Genomic DNA, 15,171 nt, shown 5'->3' with positions numbered 1-15,171 from the left:
CCCCCCGCCGCCACCGTCCCCACGCCCACCTTACCACCGCTACCGTTTTCTAAAAATGAAAACTGATAGAAAAATACACATCTAAACACGTTTTATAATTTTCTAAAACTGAAAATGAAAAACGAATAAGTTTTAACTAAACGCGTTTTCTAAATTTTCCAATGAAAACTGAAAACGGAAAACGAAAACTGAAAAAGGAAAACGAAAAATAAAAACTGTTTTTCTGTAACTAAACGCAACCTAAACAATCTCCTTCGGTGACTTCCATAATAGAGCATTATACAAGGATCAAAACAATTGTTAATTTATTGGACAACATTGATTCCATGATTCCTATTAAAATCCTCATAATGTATACAATCAATGGCTTATCCTTGAAATTTGATTATGTTGATAGTCTCATGCTCCATCAATCACCACTTCCTACCTTTCTTAAAGCCAAATCGATGTTATTGCTCAAGAGACACAAAACGAATCATATCTGAAGTTTTCAAGGCAATTATCATGGAGGGGAAGCAATCACCACAACATAAGAGGTGGTCGTGGTGTACGTCAATCCTTTAACAATAATATTACTAATATTTTTCAACCATTTTCCCACTAAATTATTTTTTATCGTTTTGTATTATCCTTATTAACATTTTTTATTATTGTTGTTAGTACGTGTTTCATGTATTACATAGTTTTACAAAGATGGTGAAACAGAGCTTTCTTGTAAAATTATGACATAAAGATAAAGTGATTATCCCTTTTTCACATTAAATAAAATTATGACATAAAGATAAATGGGCCACCATGGAGCATAATGAAGCTACCCCTATGATTTATTTTCTTATTGCTTCATAACTTATAGCCTACTATTTAAATGCATATGCCCTTTTATTTGATTTTTTTTTTCAAAATTTAACTACCTGTGTTACCACCAAGCATGCTAACATATGACAATTTTACCAATACATAATATTTGCACAAAAATATTCTCTATTACATTTCATAAACCAACATTCAAGTATTATCAACCATGAAACGAACTAGGAGAATTACCTTGATTAATATGATCCCAATATCTATTCGCATAATTAGACAAAAGAGGAAATGCTCGTGCATAAATATGTTGACCACGTGCATAAACAGGAGTTGACCCTCGTCTACATTCTGGCCTCCAACTTTGTTCATAAGAGTGATGTTGAAAATGTAATTCTATTGAACTTTTTACCGTTTTGTTTAAGAAATTATTATTATTATTATTATTATTATTATTGTTATTATTATTATTATTACTGAAAGATTTAAGACCTTTTAATTGGGAATTAGGAGTCACCCATCGGTTTTTATCTGCATTTACTGGAATTGGTGCATTTATTCCTGGAAAATTCACGCTCATTTTTCTCTTTGGCTCTGTAAAATTTGTATCGATGCATTTTTCATTTTCTTTTGTATCTTCATTTGTAAATATTGTAATTCCTGAAGGTTGGTCTTCATCTTCCAAATCTACGCAATATTAAAAAATAAAAACTTGTAATCTCATAAAATATAAAAAAAGAAGGCAATTTAAAATAAACATGAATTAAAAAGCATTTAAGGTGGAAAATAATCATAAAAACTGACCAAGATATCCAGGTGGGTATCCCATTTCACGCATTCTATTCAACCATGGAGGCGGATCAAATTCCTGAATCAAAAGATTTAAACTAAATTTACAAGAATGGTCCTTGTGTTTTACATGAATGACAAGTTTTGTCCATTTTTTTGACTTACCCCAAGGTGTAAGAGTTCCCTAGTCTCAAGATCAAGACAACCCGGTTTTAACCCATCAAACTTCCCACCAGGGGTATTTTGGTAATATCGCGTTAAAACACGAGGACCAGAAGGTCTTTTACTTTTTAACTGATACAATTTGCGGGAATTGCTGACAACTTCTTTGTTAAAAGGCTTTGGACACTCTTTTAGTGAATGATCATAAGCATCACAGTTAAAACAACGAGAAGCATTCACAATATTATCAACACTGTTATAAAATTAACAAGGGTAAAGGTAGTGGAAATAAATAAGTTTACTTTTCATCAAAAAAAAAAAAAAAAAAATACCTTTCTTTGGTAGCCACGTCATCATTTGACATTAGAAGTGGAAAATTACGATCATAGACAGGTATAGAGTCTTTGTTGAATTCGGTATTTTCTGTCCTTTGCTTTTTGTTCACTTGAGTGTCCATGTAAACAGACTTTTATGAAAATAAATCTAATTTGTCATCAATTTATAAATAGGAAATGAAAAGAGATTAGGAACATGTGAGCATACAATAATACAAGATCTCTCTGAGCTAACATTTAGTGCAGGAAGATAGGTTTCTTCACCAGATTCAAGATCTTCATTAGAACCCTGAAAAAAAGATTCAACAAGTTAATTAATTTTGAAAGAACTGTGAGAATTTCTTAAACTTAATTGTTGTTGGAAAAAGAAATTTTGCCTCAGATAAAGAGCATTCTTGAGTATGCCATTCTGACCATTGATGTAACAGCTGTTCAAGCTTCTTTTTGCTCTTCCTAAAATTTAAAAACAGATTATTATTTAGTTATTGAGTAAGAAATAATACCTCAATTACTAGACTAATAACAAAACTCTATTAAATTGACATCAACCTTGATAATAATTTATAAATAATTTGAACAGAAGTTGGCTCATTGTCATCCTGAAGCGCCCTTTTAATAGTTGTCATCTGTAAGTTCATAACAATCGGTATCAGATCCAGTGATTATCTAAAAACATGATTTTACTGCATTGGATTTATAGTTTGAATTTTTAAATTAACTTGTTATGCTGATCTTATTATAAATCCAATATGAGGCAGATGTAACTTTAAATTCATATGATAAATCAGATGATTGGTTCAAAAATATTTTCATCTACGTGCATTAGTGATTCAAAAGATTTTGTATAGTGGTTTCTGATTATATACCAACACTATTCTCAGTTTCATAAAGAATGCAAATCTTATCCAAAAAGTTAATTTTTAATGTTAGAATGTGACAAGTTTAAAATCTTCAGTTAACTAACAATGAAATCAATAATGGCGATAACAAGTGTGCTGAAGAATAAAACATAAGCAAACAAATCGGGTAAGATAGATTGAAGTTTGAATCCAACTTAGATGAAAAAAGAGCTCAAATACGTAAAAAAAAAAGAATCAACTGTCAAAAATAAACCTCAGCTAGGGTTTCAAATACGAAGATTGTACCTTTTGGAGATGGTGATGAAGTAGCCGCCGATGGGAAGACAAAAGAGCAGACCTGGTTTGAGGGAATATGAAGAAGGTAGAAAGTAGAAACAGATTGATTTAAATTCGGAATCACTTTAAAGCGCGAGTATATGCAAATTTGGATCGGGGAAATTTTCAACGAAGAAAAATCGCTTAATAAAAGGTTATTTTACAAAATTGTAATATACTTTTTAAAAAAATATCTCTTAATATTATTTAGAAATCATAGTTTGAAGTTTGTTATATTTTTTTGGGATACCTTCCTAAAAATATCTCTTAATATTATTTGCGGGTTGCTGAATGATATATGAGACAAATAGTTGGTTATTTTAGTGAACAACTACATGTGAAAATATGTAATTCAAGTGTAATAAATACTGAACTGGGTGATCGAAAAACGGGTTAGTGAATATCAAAATCGTCTTGGATAATCCAGGGATCGTGTGTAAATACTTTCCAAAAATCTGTAATTTCGATCATATTCTAGTGTTATATGAAATCATTTATATTTGGATAATCCAAGAATCTCAATATTGATTTCATGCTAAATTCAAGATTCAAAAATACAAAATACATCGTTACCGTTATATATATTTGGGACATGTCTTGCCAAAAAAGTGTAACGGCGAAAGTGATGTCAACCAAACCCGAAATCACGTATATATAAGAAGATGACCGTTAAATTTAGTTATTTGGTAGTAAAAACATATGTAACGGTTGGATTTTTTATAGGAATTTAATGAGCGGATATATCTATCAGATATTGATCCTGTTCGGGTGCTCTGCCCCTTGGAACCCCCTGAGGCACTATCCAGACCCTGTTTTCACGAAATCACCGTAGGTTATACGAGTGTGCATTCAACACCTCCAAGCTTGCATTATAGCTAAAGTTGAACTCAATTTGTGTCAAGTTAATCCTGATTATACTAAATGACTTGATGACACTAAAACCACAAATATTTAGTTAGCCAATGATTATACATAAAGAAAACCCAATATATTCTGAGTTGTTTAACAAACTGCTAACTAAATTGAAAGTAACCCGACCAAAATTATGTTATTCCTTCATTACATTCATGCACTTATAAATTCAACTTGAAGAACAAGTTGCAACCATTTCAAGATGATCTAAATCACTTTCAGTCAGTAAGGAAGGGATTCAGCCCACTTTTCAACATAGTCTCCAGAGGTCGAAATAATGGTTGAGGTGGTTTTTTCCAGTCGTACCAATCCCAACCATAACACTTATCAGGCTCCACATTTTGAGGGATTTGGTCAGGATCCGATAAAGATGCGCGCATATAAATAGCAACAGAATGAAATGGTTTTTCAGCTTCAGTAAATACGTCATTTGTTACTGTTAAAAACTGTATATCCTTAATGTCTAGCCCAGTTTCCTCCTTCACCTCTCTAGTCGCACATTCCTCAAAGCTTTCACCTAGGAAATGAGACAGAACTATTTCTATAAATTAACGCAAAAATTTTAGGGCAATATTCAGAAAAACTATTATGTTATATTTGTACACATTAAAACCAGTATACTTTCTGATTTTGGTTAAATTAATAACCTAAGAAAACCGGTTACACGTTATAAAGATTACGTGACATCAATAATTTCCAGAAACTATAATAACGATTTCGGAAAATTGCTACCGTTTTGTCAGAAAGTGGAATTGTAATTGCTATTCCACATAAACTTTATAATTTAAATTAATAATGTCATGTAATCTTTTTAATTTCATATTGGTTAGGAAAACCATTTACATGAAAATATAATGTAAAAAAATGAAGATTTTGAGTTAGGCCATTCGGAATACTTAACACGAGATGGCTCGTGGTATACATGGACCACGACCACGACCGTGCACACCATCCCGGCCGGTCGTGGTCGATCGTGGTCGTGCTCAATCGTTGTGTGTTCCACGAAATCAAACAGAAAATGCTATTGGTTGATGTTTGCAACGGCTAGTTTCTTGTGCAACGGATTTTTTTGTTTTTTTTTTCTTTTTTACCTTTCAAACATATTAAACTTCTTCTATAAATATCACACTTATATTAAACATACTCACACAATTTCTTCTTTGTTTTCTTATAAAATCACACACTTCTTTTACATTCTTCCAAAACCAATGGCTCCTAAAAGGATGAATTGGTCAGAAAATGAAGAAGAGAACTTAGCACGAGCATGGGTAGCGGCTTCAGAAGACCCGGTAACGCCTCCTAACTTTTGGATAAAAGTTGGAAACGTTTTCCATGATTTAATGGGTTGCCAAAGTCGTAGTCTTGATGAAACGTTTTCCTGCCACGTGTTACAAACAACGTACACGAAGGCGACCCGTTTGCTGTGGCCATGAACCAATATGAAAACACGAAACACACACCGTTTAAAAACGTCAAAGCTTGGCGAAAATTAAGAGAGTGTCCGAAATTTAGTGATTAAAAATAAGGTTTAAAAAGTAGTTTAAGTTGTTTGTGGTTGCATTTTTATGGTTTTTTATGTTTTTTTTAATTTTATGTTGTTTGTCTTAAATTAATGTAATATTGTTTCATTGAATAAAAAACTAGTTTAAAAAAATTATGTTTTATTGTGTTTTTGAATTAAATTTAATTAAAAAAATATGTGTTATTGTGTTTTAATGTATTTTTGAATTAAATTTAAATAAAAAAAATGAGGTGGAGTGGTGTGTTAGTGATAGGTATCCCATGTTAGTGGTAGGAGAATGTGGTGCTGATGTGGCACCCACCACATATGTGATATGTGGTGAGTATAACGGATGATCTTATATGCCTAAATTCGCTCCTAAAATCCTCCAACTTTTGGTCAGAAAAAACCATTTACATGAAAATATGATTCGTATACCAAACTTTCAAACATGTTCATTTTAATGATTATAAAAAATAAAAAATGTATCTCTAGGGTTACCTAATTTCAGATTAGAACAGTATAGTAGTTGTGAAATTACTCTGCTTTTCATTGATATTTCAAAATGAAGCTCTCAATGAAAACATTTAATAGTCTAGAGTATCCAACAATGGTAAAAGCTGAGATAACGATTCAGTATAGATCACTATGTGTGTGTGTGTGTGGCGTGATAGGGGGTTTAAGAGAGGACTAACCAAACTCAAGGCGGCCGCCGGGGAGTGCAAAGGTGTTGTGGCCAACTGAATCTCGGCGACGGCCTAAAAGAACCGTGTTGTCCTTGATCAGAAATACAACCACCGCAATTACAGGTGCCGGCGGCGGCGAGGACGACGACATTGATCCGGTGTTTGTTTTCAATTGCAAAACTACTTCGACATTTTAAAAGGGAAAAAGTTTAAAAAGCGTACACAGAGGTCTTTCTCAATGGTATTTTTTTATTTTGAAAAAACATTTCTACATTGTTGTGAGATTTTTTAATTTATCCTTTTCCATAATGCTGTTATTTTTTAATTAATTACTTGTACAGCACGAATTTGTTTATTTATTATTTTTACACAAAATTTCAGTAATTGGTCCTTTGGTTTACAGAATATCGCACTTTGAGGACTTCCTAACAAAAAGTCACGCGACTGGTCCCTATGGTTTGTAAAATTACATGAAAGGTCCTCCTGCCGTTAAATCTAACTTTTCAGTTGTTAGATTTTAATGGAAAAGACTATTTTGCCCTTATACCAATATTGCAATACACTACAAACCTCAAGGACCATTCGTGTAATTTTATAAATTTGAAATTTTATGTATATATAAATTATAAATATAATTTCCGTGTATATATATATATATATATTATATATATATAAATTATAAATATAAATTATAAATATATAATATATGTGTATATATATTTTCAACAACTTAGATAATTTTTTTTCTTTTATCTTTCTGACATTTTATTTTATAATTTTAGTTATTCATGGTTTTTTAATGTTTTTATTTATTTTGATTCAAGTAAATAAACTTAAGTTCGATAAACAATATCGAAACATTTTTTTTCTTAATTATGAAATGAAACGTTAATGTTTTTTTTTTGTTACGGTTAATTTTTTTTTTTATTTTTTTTACTTTAATGTTCTATAGTTAATATCGTTAGCAACTTTATGTTTGCATTTATCATTATCATTATTTCACATTTTGTTGTTTTTTTATATATATTTAGTTATTTATTATTCTTCTATTGTTTTTATTTATATTGATTCAAGTAATGAAAAATAGAAAAACAAAAAAACAAAAACTCAAACCCCAAAGTTGTAAAATACTCTAATATATTAATACATTTTACACTTTTCATATTTTTTAGTTTTTTTCGCATTTTTTTATTTATTAATTTTGGTTATTTTATGGTTTTCGTAACTTTTTTTATTTTGATTTGTGGAAATAAAAAAGTTATGTTTATTTTCTTTATTTATATTTGTAAATATAACTATTTTATTTACACGAATCAAAATAAAAAAAAGTTACAAAAACCATAAATAACCAAAATTATAAAAAAACCAAAAAAACTCAAACACCAAAATTATAATATACTCTAATATATTCATACATTTTACACTTTTTGGAAAATATCAAAAAAAAAGCTATCAAGTTGATGAAAAATAAAACTAAACAATGAAAAAAATAAAAAGAGGAAATAATTAAAAAATAAAAATAGGAAATAATTAAAAAATAATATGAAAAAAATTAAACTAAAAAATTTAAAAAAAATACGAAAAAACCAAAAAAAGATGAAAATGTAAATTGTATTAATACATTAGAGTATATTAGAATTTGGTGTTTAAGTTTTTGTTTTTTGTTTTTCTATTTTTCAGCACTTGAATCAACATAAATAAAAACAATAGAAGAATATTAAATAATTAAAATTATAACAAAAATAGAAAACAAAAGGTCAAATAATGATAATGATAAATGCAAACATAAAGTTGCTAACGATATTAAATATGAAGCATCAAAAAAAACATGAACAGTAACGACATAAAATTAAAAAATAAAAATAAAAAAATAAAAAACCATTAACGCTTCAATTCACAAATAAGAAAAATTAAAGAAAAATCAATTTTGACATGGTTTATCGAATTTAAGTTTATTTACTTGATTCAAAATAAATAAAAATATAACAAAAAACCATAAATAACTAAAACTATAAAATAAAAATAGAAAACAAAATGTCAAAAAGATAAAAAAAAATTATCAAATTGTTGAAATAATATATATACATATATATTAAATTTATATTTATAATTAATATAAATACAAAATGCGAAATTTATAATTTATATACATAAAATTTCAAATTTATAAAATTACACGAATGGTCCTTGAGGTTTGTAGTGTATTGCGATATTGGTACAAGGGCAAAATAGTCTTTTCCATTAAAATCTAACAGCTGAAAAGTTAGATTTAACGGCAGGAGGACCTTTCATGTAATTTTACAAACCACAGGGACCAGTCGCGTGACTTTTTGCTAGAAAGTCTTCAAAGTGCGATATTATGTAAACCACAGGGACCAATTGTGAAATTTTGTCTTATTTTTATTATTTAAGTTTTTATGTTATAACTAGAAATTGTCTTCTTTCGACTTTGCAGGAACGCAAGTCGGAAGTCTACTTGTAACAACCCAAAAATTATAGTAAACATTTTTCATTTTTAAAACACAAATCCATAAGCCTAAAAGTTACCAAAACATTGTTTACAAATCATAATAAGTCAAAACATCGAATCCAAGTATCAATCAACATAAACTGTGGGATGATGTGTACGATCACGCCTTCGTCTTTCCCCACTCATCAGAAGTACTTGAAACATTGAAATTCAACTGTAAACCAAAGCTTAGTGAGCTTCCCAAAATACCCTACAGTACAAACAAATACAGATACAATACAAGCATGCATATAGGGTTTGTTGGTCCTTAACCTCACCCCAACTATACCGGGTTTGTTGGTTTACATCACAAAGCAGTAAAACTTCAACCTAACTGTCCAGGGGTTGTTGGCACGTGGCCTGAACCTCACCATATCGGTTATGTTGACTTCCAGTCTTAACCCAACCATACGGGGTTTGTTGGCACGTGGCCTCAACCAAACAATCCATATGTCAACATATACACAACAAATCACTCATAGAATTATCATAGCAATCCTACATCCTAGGATATATATATATATATATATATATATATATATATATATATATATATAAACTCAATAAATGGGCCGACCTTGGTGCCTTAGACCCATTGGCATAGTGAGAGAACTCATCTCTCAGTCCCAACTTTGAAATAAATCTCGGCTCCCAGTACCAGCTCTACCCGTCACCTATTATGTAAATCCTTGCCCAACATTAATTAATATCAAAATACCCAAAATACCCTTAGATCAACATTGGTCAAACTCAACAAACCAGCCGAGTCAACCCAACCTCGTACGCAAGGCATACTCAGTCGCGACCAGAAAACGAGGGTTTAACCGAGTATGCGCAGCGTACCATCTGGTACGTCCAGCGTACGCAGTTGAAGCTTTTCAACCCATTAAGAGCTTAATACACAAGCTTTTTCGTCCAATTTATAGATTCAAGTCCCAAATGTTGTCCTTGACCATAAAGTTTCCAACTTTATGGTCTTGCATGGCCATTGAGTGCTTAACACTAAAAACCCCAACATCTTAAGCCATTAAGACAACCAAACTCATGCATGAGGAAGAAATAAGAGTCAAGAACACATTTTTATTACTCTAAGCCTAGAAAAAACGTCCAAAAGGACAACCCATTTTCTCTATAGCATGTCATGCACAAGAAGGTCATATTGAGGGACAAAAGTTTATAATACCATCATATGCACAAGATCTAACAAGTTAATCATCAAGGTATAAACTCTATACCTTCTAGAGATTGAGGATGATGCAAGACTTCCAGATCCAAGCTTGCTTCTAGCTTCCAAGCTTCACCACCACCTTCTTCTTCCTTTGAAACACACAAAAACACACTCTCAAGCTTCAAAATGCAACAATGGGTCTAGGGTTTGCAAATGGCAACGTTTCAAGTGATGGAGGCTGGAAATGGGATGGGAAAATGGGACTTAAGGTTCAATATATAGGGTCCAAACCCTAAACATTAGGGTTTATGTCCAGACGGAGTATGCCCTGCGTACTCAGAGTACACCCAACGTACTCCCCAAAACATCACTGTTTCACAATAAGCCACTTACGCCCAGCGTATCAGCCAGGTACGCCCCGCATAAGGGCCAAAGTTGCACAATTTGAAATTTAAAGGGGGTCAAAAGGGGACTTACCAGGACTCGAGTGTAACATATTTATGTCTTTACGAGAATATAATCTGTAAAATTTCTATCTGAAAGAGACTATTTTTCTAATTTTTTTAAACACATGAACCAAAAACTATACTATTTAAACACATAGACAATTTATGTAAAAAAAATATGTAGAGACATTTTCTATAAATTACAGAGAGAGTTTATGTAATTTATTTTCTATATAAGGACCAAACCTGCCAAACATACAAAAATATTATGGCCAAACTCTAAAACTCAAATGTAAAGTTTTTGTAATTTGTTTTCTATACAAGGACCAAACCTGCCAACATACAAAAATATTGTGGCCAAACTCTAAAACTCAAATGTAAAAAGAATGCACATGCATTATTTTTGTAAAAGGTCAATTTTTGTAATTTATTTTATACACAATGACCAAACTTGTCAATATATGAAACTATTATGGTCAGAATTTAAAACTCAAAAATATTTTATTCATAAGCTAGTTACTTTTTATTATATACAATAATATTTTAATTTGTTTACTGTATAACATATTATATATATTATTAAAAGACATTGCGATTTATGAGCAGTACCAGGTTGAGATAGGTACTATTTGTCACACCCCCAAACCAAGGATGGCGGAAACGTCCGGGGGTGGAGGACTTCTTGTATAGTATCACAACAACGAGTATAATAGTGTTCAAAGTAAATACAACCATCATAAATATAATTGAAAAGGTTACACCATAGTATATGTTTACATGTTTCAAAATCAATTACATTATGATGACAAAATGAAATGTTTGACGATTTAACGTCCCATCCTCAAAATGCTGTTGGTTTCCTGTTTCACTGATTTCCTGAGAATACAAGTAGTTTTGAAAAGTGTTAACAATTAAGTTGGTGAGTTCATAAGAGTTTTGTTTGAGGAAGAAACCGTTTTCCTTGTAAAAGCGACAGAGTATGTTTCCAGAAAATCCAATATTTTCTTTATTAGGTGTGAAATGAATGCTCCTATGTTATGCGATAATGTACCCTAGAAAGACCCTTAGACTCCTTCTATAATCACTCAGTGTATATAAGTTATATAAAATTTAAGTTAAATAAACCGTCGAATATAATGGGTCTACCCTAGGTCCACAACCAAACAAGGAACAGGAAGTAAGGCGGGCCCACCAATTCTAAGTCGATTGTGACTAGATTCTTATATAACTCTAGCATATACACTTAGCAATTATAGCTGAAGTCTAACAATTCTAGATGAAATGTAGTTTTAATAGAAATATGTTTCCAAAGAAAATCCAATATTTTCCTTATAAAAGTTATGTAGTTTTAAATGTCAAGACCGAAATGTACAAGTATTTTTCCATACTTAAAGTAATTCATGCAAGTTTAAATCGACATAAACTCGTTTAATTTAGAAGTAAAACCCCTTTTCAAAGTAGAATTTTCCCTGTATACTTGAAAGATTGTTAACTCCCTATGTGAGTCGTTATAACCATACTATGACGAGAAATAACATGCACAACGTTTTTCAGACGTTAAGATCCTATGACTTTTGTCACCCGCAGACCTGTCGGTCCGGCTGTAGCTAGCAGCGAGGTGTGGGGTGTCAATCCCAATATAGATCTATACACAATTATCACGCTCTCCCTACAAGAGACTCTGGTTATAACTTACAAGAATTGGAATCCCGTACTCTAGGCGTACGGGGAGAGAATTGTCTCACAACTTACGTTAACTAGTTTACACATAGTTTGATTATAAAACCTCTTCCGTGGTGGAAGTGAAATCACCTTTTATGAATAAATTAGTTATATGAAATCCTTAAACTATTACTATTATAGTTTATCATGTAGTATATGAAAAACCCATTTGTTTTGAGAGTAAAACTTTTTTCATGTAGTAAAAATCCATAAACTATGCTTATTGTAGTTTATTATATGTGTTCGAAATGAATGAAGAATCCTTATCATGAATGACTAACTTTCGGTTTATGATGATAAACTAACAAGAAAATGCATTCAATATTTAGAACTTATGGTTATGCACTTTGCTCAACATGTTACAAAGTGTTATGAAAGTTGTAAGTTGTTAACTAGTTTTTGACCTTTCTACACTGTTTTAGAAAATTATAGAAAAATCATACGAAGTCGAAAACTGAATCCGTAAATTCTGAGAGTTCATAAAATGTGTCTAGTTTATTCATAATTTTATTATGATTTTTAGAAGTCTTTAACTTGTGTTAAAATGTTCATATTCACATACTGGTCCGAATTCGTTTCTGAAATGATAGGCAGTTTTGTAAAAATCACCATAAATCGTAGAAAAATCGTATGGAGATGTGCAAGTAGTCATTTTAAAGGTATGAACCTGAACTATCTTCATATTAAACAGTTTTGAAAGATATTAAGTTTAAGATGGTCAAAACAGTCCGTGAATAAGACTCAACTTTTATGATGAAAGTTGTTGTTTGAATTTAGTTAAGTTTTTTGGTATTTTAACTTGTATTCCCCCCCTAAAACTTGAAGAAAACATGAAAATGTAGGGGTATGAACTCACTTGTGTGGTTTCAGTAGATGGATGATGAAGAAAGGAAGTGTTCAACTCAAGAACACTTTAGAAGATGCTTGAAGATTCGAAGATCTAACACAAATATGATGATGTTTGTGTAAGATATCCATGATTTAAGTAGAAAGAAAGAGAAATAATCATGTGAGGAGTGATATTACTTACTAGGAGTAGATGAAGAACTTGTGATCAGCCTTGAATTTTCGAGATTAGAGAGGGATAATGAGAGAGAATGAGTTCTTGCTTCTTGGTGAAAAGTGAGTGAAATGGGAGGAGAGATAAAGATCCTTCTAGCCTTTGATCAAGATTATGGCTGGAAATGAGTGTAAAAAGGACAATGATTGAGTAGGTATGGGTGAATAGTGACTGGGAATGGTCATGGAGTGGGTATGGGAGGTAACTTGTGTCCTTGCCCAAAGGATAAGTCAACACTCCACCTAAATATCTTACCAACTAGATTTTATTCTTAGGCAATGATTTTCCTCAAAATATGATTAAAATATGAATATTTAGGGTCTCTTATGTTAAAATACGAGTTTTGGGTGAAAATCTCGCGTCAAAATCATGAAAAACAGGCTTAAAACGAAGTTGGGGTCGAAAACCGGGTAAAAGTTGCGAATCTGCGAAGTCAGGGCCGAAGGTTCGGTCTTAGGAGCTTAGAACCGAAGGGAGGGCTCGGCTGATGGATTAGAACCGAGAGGAGGGCTCGGTCCGAGCAGTCTCGCAGGCGAACACATCAGAAGAGAGACTGAAGGTGTACTGAACCGAAATGCTTGTTTCGGACCGAGAGGACTTAATCCGAACCGAAGGGTGAGTTCGGTCCCATATGTAGTTTCGGTCTTATGCAGGTTCGGTCCTCATGGTTCGGTTCTTAAGGCTATGTTCCGCTCCTAAGAGGTTTCGGCTCCTTAAGAGGATTCGGCTCCTTAAAAGGTTTCGGCTCCTTAAGAGGGTTTTCTGCATAAACTTCCGTTTTCGAGTTATTTTTGACTAAATCAAGGGTCGGGATGCCCCGGGTGATTATAAAAAGTTGAGAGAGATTTTGAGAGAGATTTGGGAGAGATTTCACATACTTGGAGAGATTTCTCATACTTAGGGAGATTTGGGAGATATTTCACATACTTAGAGAGATTTGGGAGAGATTTCACATACTTGGAGAGGGATTTCACATACTTAGAGAGATTTCTCATACTTAGAGAGATTTGGGAGAGATTTCACATACTTACAGAGATTTGGGAGAGATTTCACATACTTGGAGAGAGTTGGGAGGGATTTCACATACTTGGAGAGATTTCTCATATTTAGAGAGATTTGGGAGAGATTTCACATACTTGGAGAGATTTAGGAGGGATTTCACATACTTGGAGAGATTTCTCATACTTAGAGAGATTTGGGAGAGATTTCACATACTTGGAGAGATTTCACATACTTGGAGAGATTTGGGAGGGATTTCACATACTTGGAGAGATTTCTCATACTTAGAGAGATTTGGGAGAGATTTCACATACTTGGAGAGATTTGGGAGAGATTTGAGGTAGAGAGAGATAGAGCGAGAGTTATTGAGAGAGACTTTGTTCACGACCTTTGCGAGTGTTTTAACTTCGAAAAGCAAGGTTTGTAAACCCCGTTTTGCCTTGTTATGAGCGTTATACGCCCCCGAAGGGTATGTATTAATGTTTTATTGAGTTGATCCATCAGTTACACTGATTAGGGTTTAGAATTTCCGAACACGTGAAAACTCTAAGTGATACTTTGTATTTAAGATTGCGAGTTGTACAATAAGAAACATAATGGAAACCCTAATATACAAGGGTTAGATGAGTTGACCGGTTTGACTCGTTGACTTTAGTTGACTTTGACTTGACCAAAAATTAACGGTTGTCACACTATTTATCGGCTTCTGGCTATCATCGACTTCTTTCTGATACACATATTCTTATCGGCTTGTGGCTATCATCGACTTCTTTCTGATACACATATTCTTCTCCTTTAACATCGCTTCCTCCGCCTATTGTTTTCTTCCATAGTTCCATTCATCATTAACGAAATCTTTAATCTTCTCCATATCTGTCGCCGCTAGATTTGAACTCCTCTCAA

The 15,171-nt window shown here is 32.2% G+C and overlaps 2 protein-coding genes across 2 annotated transcripts; both read right to left on the bottom strand.

Annotated features, from left to right (window-relative positions):
* Positions 1-963: 963 nt before the first annotated feature.
* On the bottom strand, positions 964-3,455 carry LOC145133358 (uncharacterized). The gene is made up of 8 exons (XM_079068303.1): positions 3,236-3,455; positions 2,640-2,716; positions 2,468-2,543; positions 2,299-2,379; positions 2,088-2,221; positions 1,759-2,008; positions 1,609-1,672; positions 964-1,491 (listed from the first exon to the last, which is right to left on the bottom strand). The coding sequence occupies exons 2-8, from the start codon at positions 2,714-2,716 to the stop codon at positions 1,016-1,018; spliced, it is 1,158 nt and encodes a 385-aa protein (XP_078924429.1). The 5' UTR covers positions 3,236-3,455; the 3' UTR covers positions 964-1,015.
* Positions 3,456-4,198: 743 nt separating this feature from the next.
* Positions 4,199-6,589, bottom strand: NUDX1 (nudix hydrolase 1). The gene is made up of 2 exons (XM_079063564.1): positions 6,374-6,589; positions 4,199-4,694 (listed from the first exon to the last, which is right to left on the bottom strand). Exons 1-2 carry the CDS (start codon positions 6,513-6,515, stop codon positions 4,396-4,398), a joined length of 441 nt encoding a protein of 146 aa, XP_078919690.1. The 5' UTR covers positions 6,516-6,589; the 3' UTR covers positions 4,199-4,395.
* Positions 6,590-15,171: the final 8,582 nt, after the last annotated feature.

Source organism: Lactuca virosa, chromosome 8, assembly GCF_052849685.1.
Source record: "Lactuca virosa cultivar CGN04683 chromosome 8, Lactuca_virosa_CGN04683_v6, whole genome shotgun sequence".
In the NCBI taxonomy this organism is placed as follows: Eukaryota; Viridiplantae; Streptophyta; class Magnoliopsida; order Asterales; family Asteraceae; genus Lactuca; species Lactuca virosa.
Note: the sequence above shows the minus strand (reverse complement) of the source record. Positions and strands in the feature narration are given on the sequence as shown.

Coding starts and splice junctions, on each gene's coding strand:
- LOC145133358 (XM_079068303.1), bottom strand. CDS start 2,716: ATGACAACTATTAAAAGGGCGCTTCAGGATGACAATGAGCCAACTTCT. Junction 2,380..2,467: donor AAGAATGCTCTTTATCTGAG/GCAAAATTTCTT, acceptor TCTTTTTTTCAG/GGTTCTAATGAAGATCTTGA. Junction 1,492..1,608: donor ATACCCACCTGGATATCTTG/GTCAGTTTTTAT, acceptor AATATTGCGTAG/ATTTGGAAGATGAAGACCAA.
- NUDX1 (XM_079063564.1), bottom strand. CDS start 6,515: ATGTCGTCGTCCTCGCCGCCGCCGGCACCTGTAATTGCGGTGGTTGTA. Junction 4,695..6,373: donor CGGCGGCCGCCTTGAGTTTG/GTTAGTCCTCTC, acceptor CTCATTTCCTAG/GTGAAAGCTTTGAGGAATGT.